The 24,375-nt window shown below is 49.3% G+C and overlaps 5 protein-coding genes across 11 annotated transcripts; 1 reads left to right on the top strand and 4 right to left on the bottom strand.

The window, feature by feature from the left end:
- Nucleotides 1-417: 417 nt before the first annotated feature.
- On the bottom strand, nt 418-14,998 carry LOC122623348 (rab11 family-interacting protein 1). Of its 7 annotated transcripts, none has more exons than XM_043802453.1 (7): nt 14,620-14,998; nt 4,965-5,109; nt 2,926-4,892; nt 2,320-2,471; nt 2,013-2,255; nt 1,396-1,633; nt 418-1,122 (listed from the first exon to the last, which is right to left on the bottom strand). In XM_043802453.1, the coding sequence occupies exons 1-5, from the start codon at nt 14,648-14,650 to the stop codon at nt 2,037-2,039; spliced, it is 2,514 nt and encodes an 837-aa protein (XP_043658388.1). In that variant the 5' UTR covers nt 14,651-14,998; the 3' UTR covers nt 418-1,122; nt 1,396-1,633; nt 2,013-2,036. The 7 variants fall into 7 exon arrangements, with proteins under 7 accessions (XP_043658388.1, XP_043658389.1, XP_043658391.1 ...); XM_043802454.1 differs by having other exon boundaries at nt 2,095-2,255; XM_043802456.1 differs by having other exon boundaries at nt 4,159-4,892; nt 14,620-14,995.
- A 94-nt stretch (nt 14,999-15,092) lies between these two features.
- On the top strand, nt 15,093-16,389 carry LOC122623350 (nucleoporin Nup35). Its single transcript, XM_043802459.1, has 2 exons — nt 15,093-15,367; nt 15,428-16,389. Exons 1-2 carry the CDS (start codon nt 15,217-15,219, stop codon nt 16,288-16,290), a joined length of 1,014 nt encoding a protein of 337 aa, XP_043658394.1. The 5' UTR covers nt 15,093-15,216; the 3' UTR covers nt 16,291-16,389.
- LOC122623351 (glucose-induced degradation protein 8-B homolog) lies at nt 16,308-17,402 on the bottom strand. Its single transcript, XM_043802460.1, has 2 exons — nt 17,116-17,402; nt 16,308-17,026 (listed from the first exon to the last, which is right to left on the bottom strand). Exons 1-2 carry the CDS (start codon nt 17,231-17,233, stop codon nt 16,467-16,469), a joined length of 678 nt encoding a protein of 225 aa, XP_043658395.1. The 5' UTR covers nt 17,234-17,402; the 3' UTR covers nt 16,308-16,466.
- A 223-nt stretch (nt 17,403-17,625) lies between these two features.
- Nucleotides 17,626-19,998, bottom strand: LOC122623911 (inhibitor of growth protein 3). The gene is made up of 2 exons (XM_043803289.1): nt 19,764-19,998; nt 17,626-19,693 (listed from the first exon to the last, which is right to left on the bottom strand). The coding sequence occupies exons 1-2, from the start codon at nt 19,861-19,863 to the stop codon at nt 17,760-17,762; spliced, it is 2,034 nt and encodes a 677-aa protein (XP_043659224.1). The 5' UTR covers nt 19,864-19,998; the 3' UTR covers nt 17,626-17,759.
- A 283-nt stretch (nt 19,999-20,281) lies between these two features.
- On the bottom strand, nt 20,282-24,117 carry LOC122623910 (C-mannosyltransferase dpy-19 homolog). Its single transcript, XM_043803288.1, has 6 exons — nt 23,947-24,117; nt 23,234-23,817; nt 21,726-23,180; nt 21,468-21,661; nt 21,229-21,354; nt 20,282-21,122 (listed from the first exon to the last, which is right to left on the bottom strand). The coding sequence occupies exons 1-6, from the start codon at nt 23,990-23,992 to the stop codon at nt 20,918-20,920; spliced, it is 2,610 nt and encodes an 869-aa protein (XP_043659223.1). The 5' UTR covers nt 23,993-24,117; the 3' UTR covers nt 20,282-20,917.
- Between the last annotated feature and the right edge of the window lie 258 nt (nt 24,118-24,375).

Raw genomic sequence — 24,375 nt, 5'->3', positions numbered from 1 at the left:
TATTTTGTTTTTAGTTTTATACAATAACATGAACGTGACATAGCTAACAGGCGTTCAGAAAACCATTTATTTGGACATACAATTTATCATTACAAATTGTTGTGTATGTTAATTTATAAGTCTGTTAATTTCAAAAACATCTGTAAAGTCTTTTAAAAAATGTAATTTTGAAAGAATCTCGTGACTATCGGCGTTTTGTTTTATTTTGTAGCATACTTGTGCGATCATAGGTTTCCTGAAAGCACAGACAAAAGCTTATAGGCCTGCCTTTCATAGATAACCCATGCCTTGGAAACCTAGCTAAACCCACTCATAGGTGGCGCTTTTCATAGCAGTAGGGCTTGTTGCACTAACAAGCTAAATATAAATGTTTAAACCATTTTTAAAGATAAATCTATACCATTAAAAAGCCAAAGATATGTTATTAATGTTAAAAATGTTTTTATTTTGTTTGCGTGTATATCAATAAGTAAAATCATCGTATTATCAACATATTTCAACTGTGTGTGGTGTTTTTTTCGCGGGGGACATACGTGGGTGGCTCCCCCTTCCCCCCATTTCGCTTAACTGCTAAAACATAAATAATTTAAGACTTAATCCACTAAGGCCACTTCCCATGCAGCACTTTACAAAAACTTCTTAAACTCTTGTCGCACAACACTACAGAAAATGGGACATACAAAAAAAAAAAACAAACACAATACTTTCGGATAATTTCAATCAATTGACAAGGGACTCGCAACAGGGCAAATCGCATCAATTGCCAGGATAAACATAGTATCATATAGTACAATTAATTTAGTTCGGTTTAGTGTGTGTGTGTGTGGGAGGGTGTGGGGGGAGGGCTTTTAAACGAAAAAGAACGAATGCTACACACAATAAAATATCAATAAAGATTTTGCACTCCTTAAGCCTAGCTGTTTTACGTGTACACATAGTTCCCTCTTAGCAATACGTTTTAGAAAGCACTTGAATTTCGCTGCTCGCGGCAAAGGCAACATGGTGTTTCGATTCGTTTCGATTCAACGGCTTCCGGAGCAGCCTCCGCCAGATCTTCTCCAGCTGTTCTGGGACAAGGGAACCGGTTGCTGGCGACGGCCAGTTTGTTTGGCTGTTTAGCCGCTGCAAGACAGAACAGATCGGGTGAGTATAACCAACAGTGAGCTCAGGAGTGCTGGGTGAGTGAGTTGGTGGATGCGGGTGGCGGGTGGCGGGAGTCTTAAGCTCTAGGGGAGTAAAGGGGTAAGTACAGGAAACCATCGACACATCGGCACAGCAGGCAAGCGAAAGGGAAAGAGAGGGGGCGAGCTGTTGGATAGAGACAGAGCGAGCGAGCGGGCAAGAGACAGCGAGAATGGGGTGAAAAGTCAGTGGGTCATCGGAGCTTCTTCTTACTTCAATCCCGCCTCAGTGGTTCCTTCTCTTCTTTCTCGGGCGGCGGTGCCTTAGTTCTTGTTACTCGTGTCTCGCAGTTCTGGTTGTTGTTGTTGTTGTAGTAGTTGGGGGTTGTGGTGTTGGTTGTGGTGATGTTGTTGTTGTTGGGGATTGTTGGTTAAGTGTCTACTTAAATGCAACTTGCAGCATGCGCAGCACTTACTTTAGAAAGTCATTCATATTGATGTAATTTTTATAACTAAATAAAGAGAAATCACAAAAATGCATTCGGTTAAAAGGAGAGCCAAACAAAAACGACAACAGAAACGAACAAAGAACATCAGTGGATGGCTTAATGGCAAGCGTGTGGGGCGGTGGGTATTGTTGGGTTGTGGGTTCTGGGTGTAGGTACTTTGGGGTTGGCAATTGGCAGGCATGACACGGGGTTAATAGAGAGGCGCATTCAGATCGAAGTAGGATTGTTCATATTCAGGGCGAATGGCAATGGACGGAACATACAGTAACACGTCATGTATAAAATATATATATATCAAATTATATCAATTCCCATCCAGTGCGACACCGAATTACGATCAGGAGGGGCGGGGCTTTTTGCTATCGGCTATCAACAATCCTACCGGCGGTCAGGGTCATGCAGTTGGTTAGTGGGTGGGCGTGGCTCTCGAACGAGAGGATGACCAGAACGACCAGGTGCCGTACCTCTTGGCGGACGTGGTGCGCGAATAGGGATTCTGTAGGATCTTCGGGTGCGTCTCCATCACGCGCAGCAGCAGGTTATCCAGATAGTCCTCCAGCTCCTTCACGCGCTGCCGCTGCAGCAGAGCCTCGTTCTCCATTCCGTTGGCAATTAGCATTAGTTCCTGACGGTATGCAATTATATCAGCCCTTTGATCACAGACAAAGTACACAGGCAATGCCACTTACCTCGCGGGACTTGCCCTCGTACTTCTTGGCCAGCTGGGCGGATATCTCCGAGCGGCGTTCTGCATGCGATGACGACTTCTCGTGACCAATTATGATGCGCTCCGTGGACTTGGGACTGGGCGAGTTGCTATCGTTGTCGTTGTTGTACTTATCTGCGGAGCAAGGAAATCAAAATTGGTCAGTTAAATTACTGAGAAGAAGGCGCGCGGATGAGGGAGGAGCCAAAGGTGGCTCGAACTCAGATGCAAATTCACTGGCGGATGCGAGAAACACAACGGAAACAAGACAAAACAGCCAAGGGACAGACAGGAAATTCAGACAGGTAATGTGGGAAAAGAGGTGGAGTGAAGGGGCATAGGAATCGCCTTGGAGGAAGATGACGCGACAGATGACAGCGTTGATTGGAAGTTAGCTTGATTCGGATTCGGTTTCGTGTGCGCTTCGCGATCCGCCAGCATTATGCCATACTCCCCGCACGCCGCCAGATTTTTTATTTTTTTTGAGTGGTGGGGAACTGCAGTGATTCAGTGGTTTTGGTTGCTCTGGATTTGGTTCGGTATCGGTATCGGTATCGGTTTTGGTTTCGATTCGGGTACATCAGCTCACCTCGCTTGTTGGCGTATTTGAATTTGCCCAGTCGCTTTTCCCAGCGCTCCCCGCTCCCGCTGCCACTGCCATTCGTCTGGAACTCCTTGGGCGACTGCTCGGGCGTTAGGAAATTGTGCTCCGGCTCAGCAGTTTCGACCTCCGGTTCCTGCTGGCCCACCAGTTCCCTCTCAAGCTTCAGCTCCTGCTTCTCTGTGGCTGGCTCCTCGAGAGATGTGGTTCGCTTGGCAAAGCTCAAAAGCCTTTGGTCCTCTTCCCAGCGCTTGGCCTCACGCCGCTGCTGCTCATCCATCTGCAGCTGCTTTTGGCGCTCCTTCTCTTCCTCCAGCTCTCGCTGCATAGCCTCCTCCTCCTCGCGCAGGCGCTCCTCGTTGAGACGCAGTTCCGCCTCCAAGCGGGCATCCTCCTCGGCACGCAGTTGCCGTGCAGCCTCTTCCTTTGCCTTCTCCTCCTCCGCCCTTAGATCGGCAGCAGCACGTGGCTGCGGCTTGGGGCGTGCTGTGGGTGTGGGCACCGGCTTCTCCAGCTCCACTGTTAGGTCTGCCAGCTCCGGCTCATCTGCGAAAATAGCAGTGCTGTTTCGCTGCTCGTACTTGGCGAAACTGGCGTTGAAGGTATCAAAGTTGCGGTGCTCGACATCGGGAGAGAAGAGTGAGGATGAAGTAGCCACCACTGAGTCAGCAGAAGCAGCAGCAGCAGCAGGAGCAGCAGCAGCTGGAACTGGAAGAGATGCCGGCACGGGCACTGGTGGGGGAGCTGCCTGCGGCGGGTTCTCGTCGTCGTCATCGCTGTCCGAACTAGAGCTGGAACTAGACGACGAGCTGGACGAGGGCACTGGTGGCGGTTCCTCGACACTGGCGGGGAGCGGAACTCGGTCCTCCCAGCTGCGGCGCTTCAAGGAGTCACTGCTACCGATCTCCAGGTACTTTCCACCGCCATACAACTTTGACGCCCACTCGTCCTTGGAGGTCTCCAGCTCGGCTGGCTTCTCCTTTGGCTTTTCCCGCTCCAGACTCTCGGCAGCCGGCTGCTCGTCCACCTGCGACAGGGGGATGCGCGGCGGTTTCGAGGGAGGCGGCTGGATGCTGGCACTTGCACTGGCGCTGGCATTGGCGCTGGCGCTGGCGTTGGTGCGGGCGTGGGCACGAACACTGAAATCGAGCTCAAGCTGTTCCATCTCCGCGTCGATGGGCGCATCTTCATCGAGCGTCGCTGGCAAAACCGCTTGCTTACCTTTCGCGATGCCGCTGCCGACGCCAGTAACTCCGTTGTTCAGCAGGGGCGATGGGTGACGCGGAGCAAAGTTGGGCGTACTGACTGGCGGCGGCTGCAGGCCGCTGCGTTGGATGTTGAGTGAGCTGCCGGAGCTCTTGTGCGAGAGGTTGTCGAACACGAACTCGTCCTCATCCTCGCTGATCACGCCGGGATCGGCCTCGCCCGCCCGCTGGCCGCCTCGGCGCCGGCCACTGCCGCCATTCTGGCCTCTGCCATTGGAGCTGTTGGGCGTGCCCAGGCTGGCAAAGGAGCCGCCGAAGGAGCTGCTGTCATCGGCGCCCGCCTCCTGGTTCTTCTTCTTGCTGCGGATGTGCAGCTTGGAGCTAAGCGAGCCAGCCAGCTTCTTGATGCTGCGCCGCTTCTCGCCGTTGCCAATGGACAGCAGGCTGCCGCCCACGGAACTGGCCAGCTGGCCAATGGAAGACTTGTGCTTGTCCTTCTTGCTGAGGTCGGTTAGCGAGCCGGACTTGACCACAAAGGCGATGCGCACCTCCAGTTCGCCGCGCTCCTTGTTCTTCTTCTCCTTGCCGGGCTTGCTCTCCAGCTTGAACCACTTGGCGCGTGGCCGGTCGTACACATCCATCTCGTTGAGTGGCAGCGTGGCCTGGCCCAGAAACTCATCGATGCCCAGATTGTTCCTGTGCAGGCAGGTCAACGTGAGCTCGGCGCGATTGCCCTGATCGGGAATTTTCCTGTGCGAATGAATGAAGATTAGTTTAGCATCATGCACCAGCGGAGGGAGGAGTGGTAAACTCCGGACTTACAGTTCGCACTCCTCGTTCCAGTTGACGCTCGTCTCGGCCTTGTCCTTGACGGACGTCTGGTACTTCTCCTTGCCCAGTGCAATGGTGACGAAGCAGTTGTTGGTGCCATTCTTGCCCTTCGTAAGCAGGCCACGCGCTCGCTGCACTGCAATGGGATAGAAATGTGGATTAGAGATTAGAGCTTCGTTGGGGCTTCAAGGGCATTGCCGATTCTTTACTCGATGTCAGGCGATCTGAGTCACATCCCAACGCATCGACTATCCACAGCAGGAAGTGAGTAAAGGTCTCGGTTAGGTTACTAAATATATCGCTCATGCTTGTAAATAATTGTATGTATGCCAAGCTTAATGATAAATTCTCACCAAAATAGCTATGAGTATGACATTCTCGGCCTCAGCTAAATGTGACAAATGGAGCGTAGGAAACCAGAGTCCAGATCATGGAATATGATCTGCAAAGCAAATGCTTGCCGGTGCCATGCACAGATACATAAATGTATCTGGAGGAGTCGGCCGGCCGCAAACAATGCTGGGATTGAGAGCTTTAGACTTTTAGAGTTTGAGAGTTTGGGATTGGCGATGGCGATGGCATGGAATGGGATGGTATGGGATGCGAATCGCGGTTGTGCGGTTTGCGTGGTTGGCGTGTCGGCGCGGTGGTGGCTTTCATATCTGCCGGATGCTCTGGTCGGGCTCTCGAGGTCACGAGGCGCTCGGGTGAAACTCGAAATTTGCTTTTGGGTCCGCTGGACGGAGCAGCGGCAGTTTGAGTTTTTGACTAGTGATTCACTCGAGCGAGTGGCGACAATCTCGGGCTTAGATTCGCATTATGCGCTGGTTTTCCTCTGTTGTTGGGTGTTTCTTTTCTAAATTTATTTTTCGCGTAGACCTCGGCGCCGTCTCCGATTCCAGTTCACTGCTGTTTTGGGTGCACAGCTGGCGGAAGTGGAAATTGGAGTTGGAATCGGCGTCGAAATGTAAATGAAGACGAAATTAAGTCATTGCCAGAACAAAACAGAACCCGAAGTCCGCTGCTCAACGGATGCATCTATTTTTGGCTTGGCCCGGGCTACAGGTCATTCCACTGCCCAGATGTTCATCACCCCACATGTGGAAATCGGAGGACAGAGACTCTCCCGACTCAGTTTTGTTGGAAATTTAATTACGAACTCAACGAGGTATAACATTCCATATTTGGACCAATATTTCGAATGTTCTGATCAAAATAGTAATATTTAAATCGCAAAAAAACAGAAAAATGATTTTCGGCAAAAATTCAATATTTACGATTGGTATTTTCGGTATAACTTGGCTGAAAATGGTCAGAATGCAAAAATAATTACAGTTTTTTACTCCTAATTACCAATACTAACCAACTATATCACCTTTAGACCGACTTTGTTAAAATAATTTTTGGCCAAATTTTCGCATTTTTTGTAAGGGGTACCATCATCAAAATTTGCAAAAAAAAATGGAAAAAAAATTTAATTTTTTCTGTGAACACAGTTTTGTTGGAAATTTAATTACGAACTCAACGAGGTATAACATTCCATATTTGGACCAATATTTCGAATGTTCTGATCAAAATAGTAATATTTAAATCGCAAAAAAACAGAAAACTGATTTTCGGCAAAAATTCAATATTTACGATTGGTATTTTCGGTATAACTTGGCTGAAAATGGTCAGAATGCAAAAATAATTACAGTTTTTTACTCCTAATTACCAATACTATCCAACTATATCACCTTTAGACCGACTTTGTTAAAATAATTTTTGGCAAAATTTTCGCATTTTTTGTAAGGGGTACCATCATCAAAATTTGCAAAAAAATTGAAAAAAAATTAATTTTTTCTGTGAACACAGTTTTGTTGGAAATTTAATTACGAACTCAACGAGGTATAACATTCCATATTTGGACCAATATTTCGAATGTTCTGATCAAAATAGTGATATTTAAATCGGAAAAAAACAGAAAACTGATTTTCGGCAAAAATTCAATATTTACGATTGGTATTTTCGGTATAACTTGGCTGAAAATGGTCAGAATGCAAAAATAATTACAGTTTTTTACTCCTAATTACCAATACTAACCAACTATATCACCTTTAGACCGACTTTGTTAAAATAATTTTTGGCCAAATTTTCGCATTTTTTGTAAGGGGTACCATCATCAAAATTTGCAAAAAAATTGAAAAAAAAATTAATTTTTTCTGTGAACACAGTTTTGTTGGAAATTTAATTACGAACTCAACGAGGTATAACATTCCATATTTGGACCAATATTTCGAATGTTCTGATCAAAATAGTAATATTTAAATCGCAAAAAAACAGAAAAATGATTTTCGGCAAAAATTCAATATTTACGATTGGTATTTTCGGTATAACTTGGCTGAAAATGGTCAGAATGCAAAAATAATTACAGTTTTTTACTCCTAATTACCAATACTAACCAACTATATCACCTTTAGACCGACTTTGTTAAAATAATTTTTGGCCAAATTTTCGCATTTTTTGTAAGGGGTACCATCATCAAAATTTGCAAAAAAATTGAAAAAAAATTAATTTTTTCTGTGAACACAGTTTTGTTGGAAATTTAATTACGAACTCAACGAGGTATAACATTCCATATTTGGACCAATATTTCGAATGTTCTGATCAAAATAGTGATATTTAAATCGCAAAAAAACAGAAAACTAATTTTCGGCAAAAATTCAATATTTACGATTGGTATTTTCGGTATAACTTGGCTGAAAATGGTCAGAATGCAAAAATAATTACAGTTTTTTACTCCTAATTACCAATACTATCCAACTATATCACCTTTAGACCGACTTTGTTAAAATAATTTTTGGCAAAATTTTCGCATTTTTTGTAAGGGGTACCATCATCAAAATTTGCAAAAAAATGGAAAAAAAATTTAATTTTTTCTGTGAACACAGTTTTGTTGGAAATTTAATTACGAACTCAACGAGGTATAACATTCCATATTTGGACCAATATTTCGAATGTTCTGATCAAAATAGTGATATTTAAATCGCAAAAAAACAGAAAACTGATTTTCGGCAAAAATTCAATATTTACCATTGGTATTTTCGGTATAACTTGGCTGAAAATGGTCAGAATGCAAAAATAATTACAGTTTTTTACTCCTAATTACCAATACTAACCAACTATATCACCTTTAGACCGACTTTGTTAAAATAATTTTTGGCCAAATTTTCGCATTTTTTGTAAGGGGTACCATCATCAAAATTTGCAAAAAAATGGAAAAAAAATTTAATTTTTTCTGTGAACACAGTTTTGTTGGAAATTTAATTACGAACTCAACGAGGTATAACATTCCATATTTGGACCAATATTTCGAATGTTCTGATCAAAATAGTGATATTTAAATCGCAAAAAAACAGAAAACTGATTTTCGGCAAAAATTCAATATTTACCATTGGTATTTTCGGTATAACTTGGCTGAAAATGGTCAGAATGCAAAAATAATTACAGTTTTTTACTCCTAATTACCAATACTAACCAACTATATCACCTTTAGACCGACTTTGTTAAAATAATTTTTGGCCAAATTTTCGCATTTTTTGTAAGGGGTACCATCATCAAAATTTGCAAAAAATGGAACAAAAAATTTAATTTTTTCTGTGAACACAGTTTTGTTGGAAATTTAATTACGAACTCAACGAGGTATAACATTCCATATTTGGACCAATATTTCGAATGTTCTGATCAAAATAGTGATCAAATCCCCGGCAATCGGCACACATTTCGATTATTTAAATGCGATTGGGCACTTGCACAAAGTCTGTTTTTCGCAATCCCCTCCAGCGTTTCGTAATGCCAAAAAAAAAAAAAAAAAAAAAAAAATAGAAGAAAAAGTAAAATGAAGAGAAGAGCGGAAAACAAAAAGAGTTAAAGGGAAAAGAAGCAATTACCGGGCATAAACAGCAAGGCAAAAAGTGAAAAGCGGTGTCAACGAAAGGCGGTGAAAATTGACTACAAGAAAAGCGGGAAAGCGCAGAAACAATGGGCCTGGCCTGCAGATTTGTGCATCATTTTCGGTGTCTTCGGTTTCGGTTTCGGTTTCAGTTTCGGTTTCTGTTTCTGTTCGGGTGCAAGTGGCACATCTTTTGGCCACGTTTCCCTCCCCCATTTCCACTGAGTGGGCGTCTCGTAATTATTATCGCATTAACAGTATTTTTCCGTCTGCATGCCTGTAAGCCAATTTGGAATGTTTTCCGCTTCTTCTGCCGTGCCGTCGCTCGCTTTTCCCGTTTTCCCGTTTTCCCCGCCACCTTTTTGCACTAATCATTAGGGGCTAAAGACGGGGCAGCGCCTCTGGGCTAATATCGATAATCCAGCGCTTGCCGGTGATCAATGAGTGGCGACCAAAGCGGAGTAACCTGCTCATCTTCAGGTCGCTCTGGGCTTTGTTTTTCTCGAGCTAATAGCTAATGGCTAATAGCTAACAGCTCGTGGAGGGAAAGATGGATGGCCACGAGTATGGCTGTCAATAACCCGCCCGGCAATTTCGTGCAGCGGTTCATGCAAATCCGCCCAGAGATCGATGGACTCCTCTGCCCGTCTGTCTGCCCAGCCAATTCCCCCTACCCCCCAAATTCCCCTTCATAACGCGACGATGGCGGTGCACTGTGTGCTGTGTGCTGTGTGGTGGTGTTTTGCATGGAGGGGCGCCCCAAAATAGAAATGCCAAATGCTAAATGGCAAAAAGGTAAGAAATGGTAAGAAGCGGAGAGTAAAATAAAATAAAAAACAAAAAACAAGGCAGGCAGCGCCAAAAATCACAAGCAAACCCAAAACCAAAATCAAAACCAAATCCAAATAGCAATCCACCAACGGCGAAACCGTTAAGTTGGTCCGCTTTTATGGCCGCCTCTCGAAACTAATGACGCTGCCGGCACCGTGGGCCACAGGTGATTCATTTTGGGCACTCTGAAGTACCATTTTTACCTCAAAAAACATCATCATTTGCGCCTGATTCACTCACTCACTCACTTACTCACTTTCTCACTTTCTAGCCCACTGTGCCGCATAGTTGCGCATTTGATTTTCGCCTGGCGATGATCAGCATGATGTGGTGAGCACCAAGTGCCCCCGAGTGCTTGGATCCGATTGAGAGGCGTTGAAAGCAGTGCCAAAACAGAAGCACTTTTCCCCAACTCAATTTCGATTTAATCACGTGCAAAGGGCGGCGCAATTCAATTCAATTTGTATCAATTTGTATTAAACAGTGTCGGAAGTGTACAAGTTTATCTATGACATGGAGCAGCCACGCAGGAAAGGATCGCCTGGCTAGCTTACTCATGGGTCTGGAACTCCAACCATGATCCATGAGTCACCTGTCGCTGGTTTACTGCTCGTGGCCCAAATAAGCCGCCGAAAATAACGGCTACGGCTGGCTTCGATGCCAAAAAGAGAAATTTCTCGCTGCTCATTCCCATTCGATGCTCATTCGAGTTCGATTCTGGGCTACTGGAATATAATTCCCGATACTGGTCAGATAACTGGTATGGGTATGGGTATTGGTATTGAGACTGCCACCGGCATGATTAAATCCCCAATTGCTTCCCCCTAGTTTACAGTCAATTATGGCTAAAAGCCTCTGTGGCGAGGCAAGCAAACAGGCGGCTGCACCTTTGTTTTTTGTTTTTTGTTTTATGCGACCCCAGAGAGGCAGCAGACAATAGAATCAACCACATCTGCCATCGCATATTGTTGACCTTTCTGACTCGCCTCTGTGTGTGTGGTGGGGAGCGGAGGGGAGGGGTCAACTTTTGGGTTAATTAATTTCAATGAAATCATTTCTCGGTGTGCCTTGGCTTGTTTGTTTGATTTCCCGGCTGATTTTCTGGTTTCTGCGGCCGTGTGCAGTGCTTTGATGCTCCACAGGTGACCATTTTCATTTCCATTTCCATCTCTATCTCCATTTCCACTCACAGATCCCAAAGAGAAACTATGAGATGAAGTGATCGCACAAGTCACCGGATTATGTGTGTGTGTGGAGCCCAATGGACGGGCCCAATCCCCGCCAGCCCTCGCCCAAGCTTCAGATACAGATACAGTAACAGATACAGATACAGTGCATCGCAGTCATAAAAGCTTCTACTTGTATAGCTGCCGCTTCTTATGGCGCACTTTAAACGTGGAATTCCCAGCACGCACTTTCATGTTCCACTTTTTCAGCTCTCGCACTCTTTTTTTTCGGGGGCGGAGCGAGGGCGTGGCCCAGTGTAGATATATACAGCCAACTTCTGCTCGAGGCCAATGCTCCTCGGGGCATGGGCATCCAACCACGCATGCTAATGAGCCACTTGCTCGCTCCCATTTTGGTAGACCGTTCTTCTAGAGACTCACTTTTGGACCGCTCTCTCCCAGCGAGTGCCGCAATCCAAAGACGAAGGGTTCAGGGTTCAGGGTTCAGGGTTATGGGCTTCAACTCGGGTTAAGCACGTGCTACAAGCTCACCCAACGGAGGGGGCCAAGACACGGGGCCAGTCCTCATCTTTATAGCCCCGCATTACAGCACAGATCCCGTTTGATGAACAGCATTAGCAGCAATTAATGTTGCAACTGCAACATCGAGCAATGCAAGTACATGTACATGTGTGCGGATCGTGCGAAAATGCGAAAATGTGCAGAGGCGGCGATCAAAGTAAACGGTCTATCAATGGATCCCACCATCTAAGAGCGGATCATTTTATTGTTATGCATAAACAATTTCTTTCTCGCAAGCATTGAACCCACGAAGCCGTGCGATTTTGAAATGGAAATGGAAAACAGACAGCAGAAGACATGAAACACAGTTTTTCCCAAACGAAAGGCGATTAGCATTTCAGTTGGAGTTGGGAGTTGGAGATGGAGTTGCAGTTGGAGCAGGGGGAGCAGGCTGGCTTCTGTTTGCCATGGCATGTTTTGAATATAAATGCCCGGGGCTGAAAGAATCCAAGATTCCCAGCATGAATATTCAGGGGAGGATGTGTTCGGACTGGGGACTGGGGACTGGCAACTGGGAACTGGGAACTGGGGGGTTCGGCAAGCGCCGGAGGAATGTGGCCACTGGCCAAGAACTGGAACTGGAAAATAATCAATTGCAGACCCGCGATGCGAAGAGAGTTTCGGCCAGCGATCCCATCCAATGCCAGACCTGTTTCTTCACAATTCTCCACAATTCCCCCCGCTGCGCCCAACACCAGTCCCATCCCCATTCCGATTCCAACCGATTCATCCGATCCGATCCGCTTCGGTTTGTTTGGCTCTATTCTGGCTAAATGGGTCGGGCAATGGAACGTAACTGTTTCGCATAAGTGCATCGACGGAGCCGCATTAAAACGGTCTCACATGGACGGTGGCATTGTGGCATGGTGGCATTGAGGCATGGTGAGCAGGGTGCGGAAGAGGTGGACACAATCTCAAGACGCCATCTGCCCGCTGACGTGACCAGCGGTGCTTCAGCTCCAGCTCCATTTCCATTTCCAGCTCTTATCGCGCTGATTTTCTTATCGATTTAGTGATAGTAGGAACTACAGTAGAAGCTGCCAAGAAGATTAGCTCTCCATGTCAATTTATATAGTTGTACATATTCTAACAAGAAATTTCTAACAAGAAATTTCTTACAAGAGTAATAGTTTGTCTATATGCAGTAGTTATCATATGTTCAGCAGTTGATACCGGAATTCCTCTTAGCAGGTATTCACTGTGCCTTATCGATGAAAAGGGCGGAGTGGCCCGCTCTGATTTTCACTGCAACCGCATAAAATGCGTTGCAAAATCCAGCCAAACATAAACCAAAAACCGAAATGGAAATGAAAAGGAAAATTAGGCGTTTGTTTTGTTTGGGTCTGCTTGGCTGCCCGCCGCTCATTGCACAATTTCCCGCTGAGGAATTTTCATTTTCAGGTATTTTAAGCATTTACTCAGTAGGTGTGTCCGTAGATGTGCGAGTTGGAGTAAGTAACCGAGTGAGTGAGTAAGTGAGTGAGTGGCGGCCAAGAATTTACGGCTAAAAATAAGGCACGCAATAGGCCAATTGGGTGGAGTCGCAGTCGATAAGGAACTCTCCTAGACTAAGTGGTTCCCAAACAACAAGCCACTAATAAGTGGGTGGGACTCCAGGTGTTTGGTGGATGATCTAACAGGGCGAATAAAAACGCACACTGGGAAAAAAGTTCCAATTAAAATAAGTGAAAGAGATTCGTTGGCAATCAATGTAAATACACATGCTAAAATCAGTAATTTAGAAAATTTCGAAGCCTGCATTTAAAAAGTCTTCAAACTCCTGTGCTCTGTTTTGAAGACGAAATCGCTATTTCTCTCTGTGTGGGAACACCTTTTCGCTCCAAAGGAGCGGGAACAGTGTGCGCCCGAGAACAGCGGCGAAAACAGCTGTTTCCAAAGCGTGCGCTCATCTCATTTCTCGTCAAGAAATTGGCAAATATTGACAGGTGTATTTATGTGCGTGCATATATGTATGCACATACATATGTACATATATAAACGTATACAAACAAGGCGAAACTCGGCGAATTTGGGAGAGCCGCACGGCGATGATTTGTTTGCTCATTCGCCGTGACGTCAACGGCATTGGGTTTTAATCGCAAATTGCTGGAATAAAACACTGTGCGCTGTGCAAATATGCAAAATAAATGAAATAAAATGAAATGAAATGAGCGAAGCAAAGCGAAGTGAAGCAAAGAATGTACTAACTGATAGCGGGGCAAGTTCAAGATCACAATAAGCTGGATCCGTCCATGTCTATGGAGCCCAGTCGCAGTGTGTTTATCTTCTTGATTTGTGTACATTCCACGAAGCTCTAGATTGGGCCACAATTTGTGACTCATTTACTTTGGCAAGTGCCCACACTTAAACCTATGTATTTGTGTGCACTGGAGCTCTAAATACTGAGCTCACTAACATTGCGAAACTCTGTTCCATAAAGGTCTTATTTGCCATATGAGAGATTTTTTTAATATCCATGCTTTGGCTATGGCACTTATTTGTTTCCATAATCGTTGAACTGTTGGACACACTGGGAACAGCAGAACGAGCGCGCTTTGTGTTTTGTCACGAATTTGGAATTGGAATTCGCGATTTCTCATTGACATTCAGCCCTGAAGAAAACGCAAAACGAAAACAATGGCCAAGGTGTAAAGGTAAACAAGAGGCCCCAAAACAAGCGCCACCATGGGCGTGAGCGAAGGAATGCCAAGGGGCGGGTGGTGGCGAAAATACATAAGGGGAGCGCTTAACATGAGCAATTTTCTAGCAATGCGATGAGTAAGTGCGTTCAAGCAAGGGAATTATCTTATCAGGCTGGAAAGCCTGATAAAAAGGCAATTGCTGGAGTCGGGAAAACACAAAAAGAAGAGCAAGAGGCAAAACGCAAAAGGAGGAAGCGCGCGGTGGGGAAAAAGTGAAATTTCGAATAGGTACGTCTGCAGCAAAAGCAAAAGCAACAGCAACAACAAGACCGTCATGACAATATTTTAAGCACACACCAACACAGGCGCGCAAGCTACACACCCATACACACGCGGTACAAACGAGTTTAAGTTTTAATGCGATTTATTCGCCGTAAAAAAAAAACATACAAATACTAAAACGGGTGTCCCCCGCTTTTCGCCCCCCCACTTACCCGTTACACTGCAGTGCGTCGGACTCCACATGTCACCCTGTATCCCGTTGATCAAGTCGCACTCTCACGCTCTCTCCCGATCCTTTGCTATCTCGCTCTCGCTGCGAAGGTCCTGCCTTTTGCTTCCTCTTCGTTGCCTTTGTAATTTTGATTGTTGTTGTCAGGGTGTTTTGTTTTCAGTGATCGTTGTGTTTGTTGCTGCTTAACGCTGCGCGCACACTGTGTTTGTTTTTTGTTCTTTGTTGCCAATTTAATCACGCGCGACACGAGCGAAATGCCAGGAGAACGTAGTGTAGTTTAATGTAAAAAAAAAAAAGGAAAAACACGGAGAGACGCGACGCGTGCAGTTGTTGTTCAAAGGTGGCCGCTAGAGTGACCTTTCTGTGGAATCGAAATGTGCCCAGTGCCAGCCCGAGAGCGCAAAATCCCCAGCGCTACTGCGAACAAAGGGGTATTTTGGCCCAACGCCAGCACGGTCACACTACCAAATTACAGCTGTGGCGTCTTTGTTGAAATCAACGCTCCTTTTCATTTTCATTTACATTTTTCTTTTCGGGCAATTGGGCAATTAATCAGTTGTTACTGTTCCTAAGCGATATGGAGCCAATGAACCTCGGCAGCCCGGTTAACAGCCCCGGCTCCAACCCGAGCCAGTACCTGCCGCCCTTCCTCCTCGGCGATCCGCAAGGTCTGACGCCGCACAAGAACACGCTATCCCCGAAGACCGGGCGTTATAATGTCAGTTTCGGTAAGTCGCCGGCATTTGGCAGATCGTACGCAATATCTATATGAACGGAACCCCTTTCAGCTACCTCGCCCGGCGGCAACAGTCCCCACGAGCTCAACCGCTCGGCTCTGAACACCCGCACTTTGTTCGCCGCCCAAGGAGGCCCGCCAGTTGGTCACAATGTCTCGCACACGGCTGTGGGCAACGTAACAACGCCCGGCCACGCTCAGTCGCACAGCCACCACCAGGCGGGACCGCCCACCCAGGGACTCTTCGACTCGCTGCGGGAACAGTCCGCCACGCCGCAGCAACGCAACCATCTTAGCATGCTGCAGCTGCAGTCACCGAACCAAAGCTACCAGAGCAGCTATCACACCAACGACTCCTTCGCCCCCGGGGCGCCCAATGCCCCCAACGCCTCCATGCGGGCCCTGTGCTCGCCGCTGGGAGCCACTGCCTCGCCAATTGGAGTTTTGGGAACACCCGTGACAGCGGGCGGCAACTCACGTCTGGCCGACTTTTGGGTGACCATCTTTGGATTTTCGTCGGGGGCCAGCTCCATGGTGCTGCAGCACTTCACCGTCTGCGGCACGATTGTGGATGTGGTGCATGCCCCGCAGAACGGCAACTGGATGCATGTGCGCTTCTCCTCGCGCATCGAAAGCGACAAGGCGCTGAACTACAACCAAAAGATTATCGCCGGCAATGTGATGGTGGGCGTGGCCCGCTGCACGGAGCGCTCGGTGCTCGATAAGGAGAACAGCAGCTGGCTGGCCAATGCAGAGACAGTAGATCTCCCCACCAGCCCCACTTCGTTCCGTCCCTTTGCCCAGCAGTCGTACAAGCTGGCCCGCAACGAAAACACCATATCGCCGACGAAGGATGTGCCCCAGAAGAGCTCCGGACTGATGGACAAGGCCATGGACCTAATCTTCGGCTGGTGAAAAGGCAAGGCAAGGAGTTTCCGGCTACTTATTTAATAATTCACTGCGTACATCCAGCATACATACATACATACTTATTAAAAAGAGATATAATAGCAATAGCATTAGCAAAAGAAGTCGAAGGGGGGAGGCGAACCCGACCATGCTGACGCTCTGCCCTGCCCCGCGCTGCCCTTCTACTTGGGCTCCAGGTGCGCCGTCTCGAGGTTCTTCATCTTGGGATAGCTGATGGAGCGGCTGTCCAGCTTGGACTGGGCCCACAAGATCAGCTTGAGCAGGAACATCATCTTGGGCGTGGAGTCCTCGCTGTGCTCGCAGCGCAGGATGGCCGAGTTTAGCTCGCTGGCGATCTTCTGGCGATACGACTGCTCCAGCAGATCAGCAAAGGGGCTCTCCTGTGGCTTCTCGAAGGCGAGCAGGGCCAGCGTGCGCTCCAGCTCGAACATGGCCTCCTCGCCGGACTCGGACAGCTTGCTCTGGGCGAAGGCCAGGGCCTCCTCCACCTTGCCGGCGCGGATCAGCTCGATGAGCTGCAGCTGCTGCAGGTGAAAGAACAGATAGCGATCGCTGCCAAGCAGCTCCGGATGCAGCTGGTTCACCAGCTGCGTGGCCTCCTCGATACGTCCCGCCTGCACGGCTTCGCGGATGAGTATGCGCTCGTCCAGGCTGCTCAGCTCCACGCTGGGCTCCAGGTCCGCCTCGTGCTGGAACTTCTCGGCGGCCTCCTTGAAGCCCTCTGTGGAAAAGCAGGAATCACGAGGATTATATTGATTAGCTCTGCTGGTGCTGGGTGCGTGGTTGTGTGTGCTGGTGCCGAAGGCTCACCTGTGACCAAGTAGTTCATGATCAGGCGATTCATGTCCGCCTGCTTGAAGGGAAACTGCTCCAGGCGCTGCAGCCACTCCTCCTTGATGATGGCCTCCGATTTCTCGTTGTAGCTCATTTTCTTGCTCTTGCGTATCTTGCCAATCTTGAGGCCGTTTTTCCAACCGATCTGCGCCGAATTCTGGTTTCCAAGTCGCCTTTTTCGCTTTTCCTAGCCCTGTTTACACGCCTTTATTGTTTACCAACTTTGCAATGCACAAATGACGCTGGAAATTTTCTTTTCTTCTGTTTAGCGTGACCAGAGTGCCTTACCAAGCGCCGTATGGTCACGCTGTTTGACTGCTAAAAGGGCGCGAATTTTGAAATCAAACTATCGAATATATTTCAAACCATAGTTTATCTTTTTTTAAATTGAGTACTAAAGGCACCCTTTAAATTGTTTTTACATAATACAGTCGGTTGAAAGATGCATTAATCCCCTTTGAGTAGTGAACTGAAAACACAGAGCTCTTCCCTTGCTGATCTAATTTATTGAATACTTTGAATTTGCTTATTTGTCTCTACAACAGCCGCTAGCGACGCGACCAGGTGCCCACGCCGCCGCCCCCGCCACGGAAGAGGGGCGCCAGCAGGCGCAGTCAGCCTCAGTTCTTTCGGTTGCCCCGGCGCCGCATGGAGGCGGTGCACTTGGGGCAGTACCACTTGCCCTTGGGCGGATGCATGATGCCCACGCAGGGGTAGTGGAACCACTCGTAGGGACAGGCGTCGTTGTCGCAGGCCACCATGTCGCCGTAGGACACCTGGTTGCAGGTGCAGTAGCGCGGCTCATTGGGATCGTACGACCACTCGCCCTCATTCGTCTGCTCCACCACAAGTCCGTTTTCGCCGATGGTCAGGCTGGAGCCGGGCGTTACCGTGGCGGTGGGCAGGTTCATGGCAATCATTCCGGCGGGCACGCTGTCAGCGGAACTCTCCGTCAGGTTGCCACCACCTCCGGCGGTCATGGCGAGCAGCGCCTGACCACCCACAGACATGTAGGTCGCCGTGGCCGATGCCGGCGACGCTGTCAGCTTGTTCACCGAATCAAGGCTAATCGACGACGACGATGCCGAGCCAATCGAGTTGCCGGACGAGGAGCCGGCCGTCGGCTGCACCGTGGGCAACGTTAGGGCAGTGGTGAGCTTCTTCTTTTGCTTCTTCTCCTGGTGGTGGCTGCTGTGCCCGCCGCTGTGACTACTGCTGCTGTGGTGCCCATGCCCATGGCCATGACCATGTCCATGGCTGCCGTGGTGCGACTGTGAGTGATGCGAATGATGCGAGCCACTGCTACTACCGCCAGCTCCGCCGGTGGCCAGCGCTGTGCCAGCAGCCACTGTCACCGATCCGGTCGTCGACGGCTGCAGTCCACCTTGACCGGCTTGGTTCCAGAACTCCGCGGTGGAGCCCGCCGTGCCGTGTATGGCCTCGTAACTGGCCTTAAGACTGGCCGTTCGGCGTCCCTGCTGCATCTGCTGTGTGGCCACGATCGCCTGGCTGGCTGCCGCTGCAATGGCACAAGATGCGGCGGCTCCACCGCCAAGTTGCTGCAGGTTGTAGGTGACTGTGGCCCCGCCGGTCGAGTGACCACTGGCATGGGCATGCCCGTGGGCCGTACCAGCAGCAACCACGGGCGTGGAGGTTCCGCCCGCTGCTGTCGTTGCCGTGGTTGCTCCTCCCGAGCTGCTCAGCACGCTGTGGGTGAGGTTCGTGGGCAGCTGGCGGACCAGTGAGCCCGTTCCTGTGGCAAGGGAGCTGCTAGCCAGACTGCTACTGCCGCCGGCCACGCCCATTGCCACAGGCAGGGTGAGATGTGTGGCGGCGATGCTACCAATGTGGTTGGAGACCTGAGTTTGGGCAGTTGTGGCGCTGGCCAGGTTGGCGGCGGCTGCGGCCGTTGTGGCGGACGAAGAGGAAGCCGCCGCGGCAGTCGTGGAGCCGCCCCCGACCACAGGGAGCGAGTGATTGAGATTGGCGCGCTTCTCCTGAACAGGCACCGTACATATGGTTTCTCGCCGCTTCTCCAGCTTGCGGTGCCGCTGACTGGAGCCGAGCTGGGCAGTGGAGATGCTGGAGAGGGCACCGCCCGTTCCGGCCGCTCCACTGACCAGTGCAATGCCGGAGGAGCCGGTGGCAGCACCAGATGTGTGTCCCGCCGAGCTGTTACCCATAGTATTGGCCGAACTGGCGCCGTAGTAGCGGTTCTCCTTCTGGTTCATGCTCAGCAGCAGGGCGGTGGCGGCAGTGGAGTTGCCATCCAGTTCCAGGGAGCGGCGCTCAAGGATCTCGGTGATGCCGTTGTTGTCCGCCTCCAGCTCGCACTTGAACTTGAAGAGCTCGCTGTCCAGGCGGCGCAGGTAGCGCTCCACCAGCTCGTGGATCTGCGTGGCAATGGCCACCTTCTCGTCGGCGTCCTCCATCACCTTAAAGTACTCGCCGCGCAGGCTGTGAAACTCCGTGTCCATCGACTCGTGCTGCAGTTCGTCGCGCTTGCACTGCTTGAAGAACATGTGGGCCTTCTTGTCCAGAGAGTCCATGTTGTCTGTGGACCGCCAGGAGCAGTTGATGGTTAGTGGTTCAGTGACAAACAGCGATTGTTTGGGTGCACTTACTCTGGACAGCAAGATCCAGTTCGCGCATCTCCGTGAAGCGGTCGCGCAGCTCCTGCGGCAGGTGCTCGATCATCTCTAGGTAGTCCTCCAGGTAAAGCATGATGGCGATGAGAATGGGCCGCGATGGAAACCAAGAATTTTGATTATTTTGTGTTTTTATTGATGAAAATGCGTGTATTTTTGTGATTATGAGTGTGGCCAGAGGGCGAAACGAAGTAATTCTCAGTTGCAGATGGGAGAGTTAAAAAATATCGATATATAACGGCGATACGAAACCGAGATAGCCGAGACACGACCCCGTCCAGGTAGCTGCGACACAACCCCTCGAAAGAGTAGTTAAAAATGGAGTAAATTAAATGTAAATTTAGAAAACATAACAAATACGAATTAAATTCGCAATTAGTTTCGCAAAAGAAAATGTAGTTTAGAAAATTAATAATTTAAATATATATTAAAACAAACAAAAATACATATTTACTGTTTAAAAGTTAGATGCAGACAAACAACAGGTTAACATATGATTTTTTCAAATGTATCGTTTTATTTCACTTATTGCCTGGCAAATGCGTTTCGCCCGTTTTGTTTCTGGGTCTGGGATCGTGGCTCCCGGGTGCACATCGTCCACATGCAGCCACTTTCACTGCGGCACTCACGTCACATCTCGTCATATACTACATGCGTAAATGTAAAAAGCTTAGCTTAAACTTAACGAAAGTATTTAGAGTTTAGGTCGCTCCGTTCGGCTAGATTAACTTATTCGAATGCGAGGGCACGGGGCGCGGGGAATGATCCAAACGAGGTCTGAACGCAGTGGCGCGGATCGCAAGAGAAACAAGTCAAGCTGCTAAATGCATCCAGTTTACTATCTAGCGGAAGGGGCCTTCTTCAAATTGCAATCTGCAATCTCATCTCATCTCAAATCAGCTCATCTCTCCCCTGCAACTGCAGTTGGAGCAGGGATGGGGATCGGGATTGGGTTCAGGAATGGGAGCGTTATGGGTTGGGGGTTGGGGCAATACTAAACGTAATCATAATACACACACATCGTAAAATGCTAATTCCTAGTCACACAGCTCACACAGCTACGTACAACACAACACAGTCGAATCCCCATCCCACCATTTCATTCATCCCGCCTCCGTGGACTCCCACCCCTATATGGACATCTCGGGCATCTTGTTGTGCTTGAGGTTGATCTGGACGCTCTGCGAGAACATCTTGATGATGCCGTAGTGGTCGTTGGCGAACACCTTCAGGAAGCTGGGCACGTTCTTGTGGAGCAGCTCGTGGCAGAACTGCGGGTATTTTTGGTAGGCCGGCTGCTCGTCATCCCATATGGCCAGCAGATCGCAATCGTCGCTGTGGCGAGGAGACAAAAGTGCATATTGTTGCGATAAGAGATCAAGAGTACAAGCGACGAGTTCGAGTGCCCGTCTCAAGCGTTTCGTCTGCGTCCTCCACTCACCGCACTTCGTTGGTGCACTCGTCCAGTGATATGATCAAGTACTGGATCTTCAGCTGGGCGCACTGGTTGTAGATATCCGACGACTGCTGACGACTGTAGACCGAGTACACGTGCTCTGTGCGCTCCCTGAAAAGGCGGAAGTTTCAGTACATGCATAGTGAGGACATTGACGCCAACAAGAGCGGGACAGCGAAGGGGCATAGCTGATAAGGTATCTCGCTCAGATTGGAACTACTCACGCCATCTGACGCATCTCCAAGTGCGCATGGTTGACTATGGGCCGTTTGGTGGTCAGGTGCACGGTGCCAATGATATCCACGGGGCCGGCAAAGACCGCATCCCGTTCCGTGTTTAGCTTGATCCACTCGAGCATGCTGTCCAGGTCGTCACCGCTCTTGGAGTAGCGCGTTGGGAAGTACTCCTCGCGAATGTTCTTGTATGAAAGGGCGACGAAATTGCAATTATTCCAATAACATATAGAGGCAAATCCAACTTACCACCATTCCCGGATCGAACATGCTGAGCAGGAAGACGGCCAGCGAGACCGACCAGAAGATGTTGCGCTGGCGATGGTACCACACCTTGGAGCAGACGGTTGGTGCGATGACGCAGCCCTGCGTAAAGCTGAGGAAGAAGAGCTTGCGCACGGCGAGTCCCATAAACGTGAAGATCACCATCTGCAGGAAGCTGTACATGTAGTGCATGTTGAGGATCTGTGCGTTGGCCGTCGGCACCACGGAGCTGCGCCTGGAGGAGCTTCGCTTCCTGCGTCGTTGGCCACTCGAGTTTGAGCTGCAGCCGGCGGCGGTGGCGGTGTCAGAGGGCTCCTCCTCTTCGTCGGCCGCGGACGTGGACGGCAGCGTTTCAGTGGGATCTGCTGCAGACTCGGGTTCCGTTTCGGTACTCCCTTGCTCTAGATTCTCCTCCTTCGGTTCCAGTTCCGGATCCCTATCTTCCTCTGTCGGCGTGCTGGCCTCGTCGGCGCCCGCTTCTTTGGTTACCTGTGCTCGCTCCTTGCGCTGTTTGTCACTGTTGCGGTTAATCTGCGCCCGCAGCCGCTTGATATCCTGCATAAAGTCGTCGCGGGCGGGCGGCTGCTCCTTACGCAGGCGGGCTTGTGCGCGCTTGTAGCGCTCGTAGTCGTGGTCGCAGCTCTTGAGCAGGCGGAAGCACTTTTGCAGCTGTTTCTCCGTCTCCTTGTTGGACATGTCGCCCATGGAGACGCGATGCTCCTCAAGGAAGTCCTCCAAAACGTAGTTGCGGGCTCTCTCGCGCTGCTCCTCGGTGACGGCACTGACAGGGGCGCCGCTCTTACGCCAGCGGCGAAAGAACATGGCCAGCATGACCACGCCGTACATGCAGTACGGCTTAACAATCATCGTCTTGACCAGTTGCCACAGTTCCGACCAGGCGACGCGCGCGTACTGTGGATTACAGGCAGAGAGGTGGGCGACAAAACCGATATTGACCTGCAGAGCCCAGTGGGCACAGAGATCGAAGAAGTGCCTCTGGGCGCCCACCGTCACACTGACGACTCCCGCCCGGTTGAGGAGCTCCAACATTGTAGTCTGCATGGTGCTGGCGAGGAGCAGTGTCAGCATGATGAGCTTCAATGAGAAATAGTCGCCTTGCAGCGGATCCTGCGCGTGTCCCAGCCGCCGGCTGCGCACATGACGCAACTGTCGCACCACTGTGATCAAAAATAGGAACAGCGAGATGCTCAGCTGAAAGGTAAAGAGCAGCTGGCTGTTGCCGTGCGACATCACAAAGGCGAGAGCGTGGCCCAGCAGGTGAGACAGCGAGTAGTCCAGCATGAAAGCGTTGACCAGACCCGTGGGCAGCGAGCTCACGTTCCAGGACGTCATCATGATCAGGATCTGGGTGGTGAAGATGAAGGCGGAGAACTGCCAAGAGAGTAGGGCGCAGGCGGTGAACAGCGACATGGCGAAGACCTGCAAACGTAATGGTTGTTATTGAGCTTAATGCAATAAAGCAGACCTCTTACCATGAACAAGCGCGATGTGTGCCGCTGTCGGTGTATGATCCTTCCGATGCAGATGCACAAGTAGAACATCTGCAGGAATATGAACGGAAAGGCGAAGTTCTCCCGTGCCAGCGGACGCTCATAGATCTTAGCCACGAAGCTGTGGAACATCAGGTACGAGATCACACCGTATATGCCACCGAAAATGTTCTCGCTGAGCAGCGTTCCGTACAGGTAGAGGACCAGTAGGGTTACCCCGCCCATTAGCCACACGAACTCCAGATAGAACTGCATGGGCTGCACCATTGGATTAAATCCGGAGCGCACTACGTGATAGAAGTACGCCGTGACCAGCTCCGGCAGCACATAGAATCGCTCCAGCACATTGACACTGTGCGGATACTCGATGTCCGTGACGTTCTTCAGCTGCTCGTAGCCGTGCCAGAAGTCCGGTCCGTCGGCCAGCTGCTTGTAAAAGGCATAGTACAGGGCATCTTCGCGCCTCAGGAGCGCCTCCCGTTCCAGCTGATTGAGCTGCTGGATGTTGGTGCGCGTCTCGAAGATCACGCGCACATGCTGCACGTACAGGAAGAAGAAGCCGGAGCCTGGGAAGCGGATGGAAATTTGGAGTTTGGTGAATGGCAATGGCAATGGGAATCCCCGATTGAATTGGGCAGCCCTCCTGAAAGAGGACGAGGCGTGGCAGAGCAGTCTGCCGGTTCATGGAAACTCACCGATTAGCGCGTGCGACAGGATCACGTACAGATTGGGCTCGCGCATCGTGCTGCGATTGCGGGTGTCGTCTCACTGGGTGGCTGGGTTTAAATTGGCAATCATTATTTATTTCACAACGATTATTGTTCGCTCTGCACAATAAGAAAACAGCCACCAATCAGCTGTTTTCGGCCGTGTCCGTTTAGAGTGACCGTCGCGTGCTGCAAACAAAACGCCCACTTGAGGTGGTTCGGTCACACCGAGCTTTAGGTACAATAGGCTCTTTAGGTACACGACGTATCTACAATTATAATATGTAAACTTTTTCCCAATAAAAAGTATATTCTTTATATTCCTAAGTAGATAAGGGCCACTAATACTAATACCATTGGGTACAACTACAGTGTAGCAAATGTGGTATTTTTAAAAAGAGGAACCCTGTATGAACC

Source organism: Drosophila teissieri, chromosome X (assembly GCF_016746235.2).
Source record: "Drosophila teissieri strain GT53w chromosome X, Prin_Dtei_1.1, whole genome shotgun sequence".
Taxonomy (NCBI): domain Eukaryota; kingdom Metazoa; phylum Arthropoda; class Insecta; order Diptera; family Drosophilidae; genus Drosophila; species Drosophila teissieri.
Note: the sequence above shows the minus strand (reverse complement) of the source record. Positions and strands in the feature narration are given on the sequence as shown.

Excerpts from the sequence above, each read along its gene's own strand:
- LOC122623348 (XM_043802451.1), bottom strand. The coding sequence starts at position 5,279 with ATGAGCGATATATTTAGTAACCTAACCGAGACCTTTACTCACTTCCTG. Across the intron at positions 4,893-4,964 it reads TGGAACGAGGAGTGCGAACT|GAAAATTCCCGATCAGGGCA; the intron begins GTAAGTCCGGAG and ends TCATTCGCACAG. Across the intron at positions 2,472-2,925 it reads CAAATACGCCAACAAGCGAG|ATAAGTACAACAACGACAAC; the intron begins GTGAGCTGATGT and ends CTTGCTCCGCAG.
- LOC122623350 (XM_043802459.1), top strand. The coding sequence starts at position 15,217 with ATGGAGCCAATGAACCTCGGCAGCCCGGTTAACAGCCCCGGCTCCAAC. Across the intron at positions 15,368-15,427 it reads GCGTTATAATGTCAGTTTCG|CTACCTCGCCCGGCGGCAAC; the intron begins GTAAGTCGCCGG and ends AACCCCTTTCAG.
- LOC122623351 (XM_043802460.1), bottom strand. The coding sequence starts at position 17,233 with ATGAGCTACAACGAGAAATCGGAGGCCATCATCAAGGAGGAGTGGCTG. Across the intron at positions 17,027-17,115 it reads CATGAACTACTTGGTCACAG|AGGGCTTCAAGGAGGCCGCC; the intron begins GTGAGCCTTCGG and ends GCTTTTCCACAG.
- LOC122623911 (XM_043803289.1), bottom strand. The coding sequence starts at position 19,863 with ATGCTTTACCTGGAGGACTACCTAGAGATGATCGAGCACCTGCCGCAG. Across the intron at positions 19,694-19,763 it reads ACTGGATCTTGCTGTCCAGA|ACAACATGGACTCTCTGGAC; the intron begins GTAAGTGCACCC and ends GGCGGTCCACAG.
- LOC122623910 (XM_043803288.1), bottom strand. The coding sequence starts at position 23,992 with ATGCGCGAGCCCAATCTGTACGTGATCCTGTCGCACGCGCTAATCG. Across the intron at positions 23,818-23,946 it reads CCTGTCGCACGCGCTAATCG|GCTCCGGCTTCTTCTTCCTG; the intron begins GTGAGTTTCCAT and ends TCCGCTTCCCAG. Across the intron at positions 21,355-21,467 it reads TTGGAGATGCGTCAGATGGC|GGAGCGCACAGAGCACGTGT; the intron begins GTGAGTAGTTCC and ends CCGCCTTTTCAG.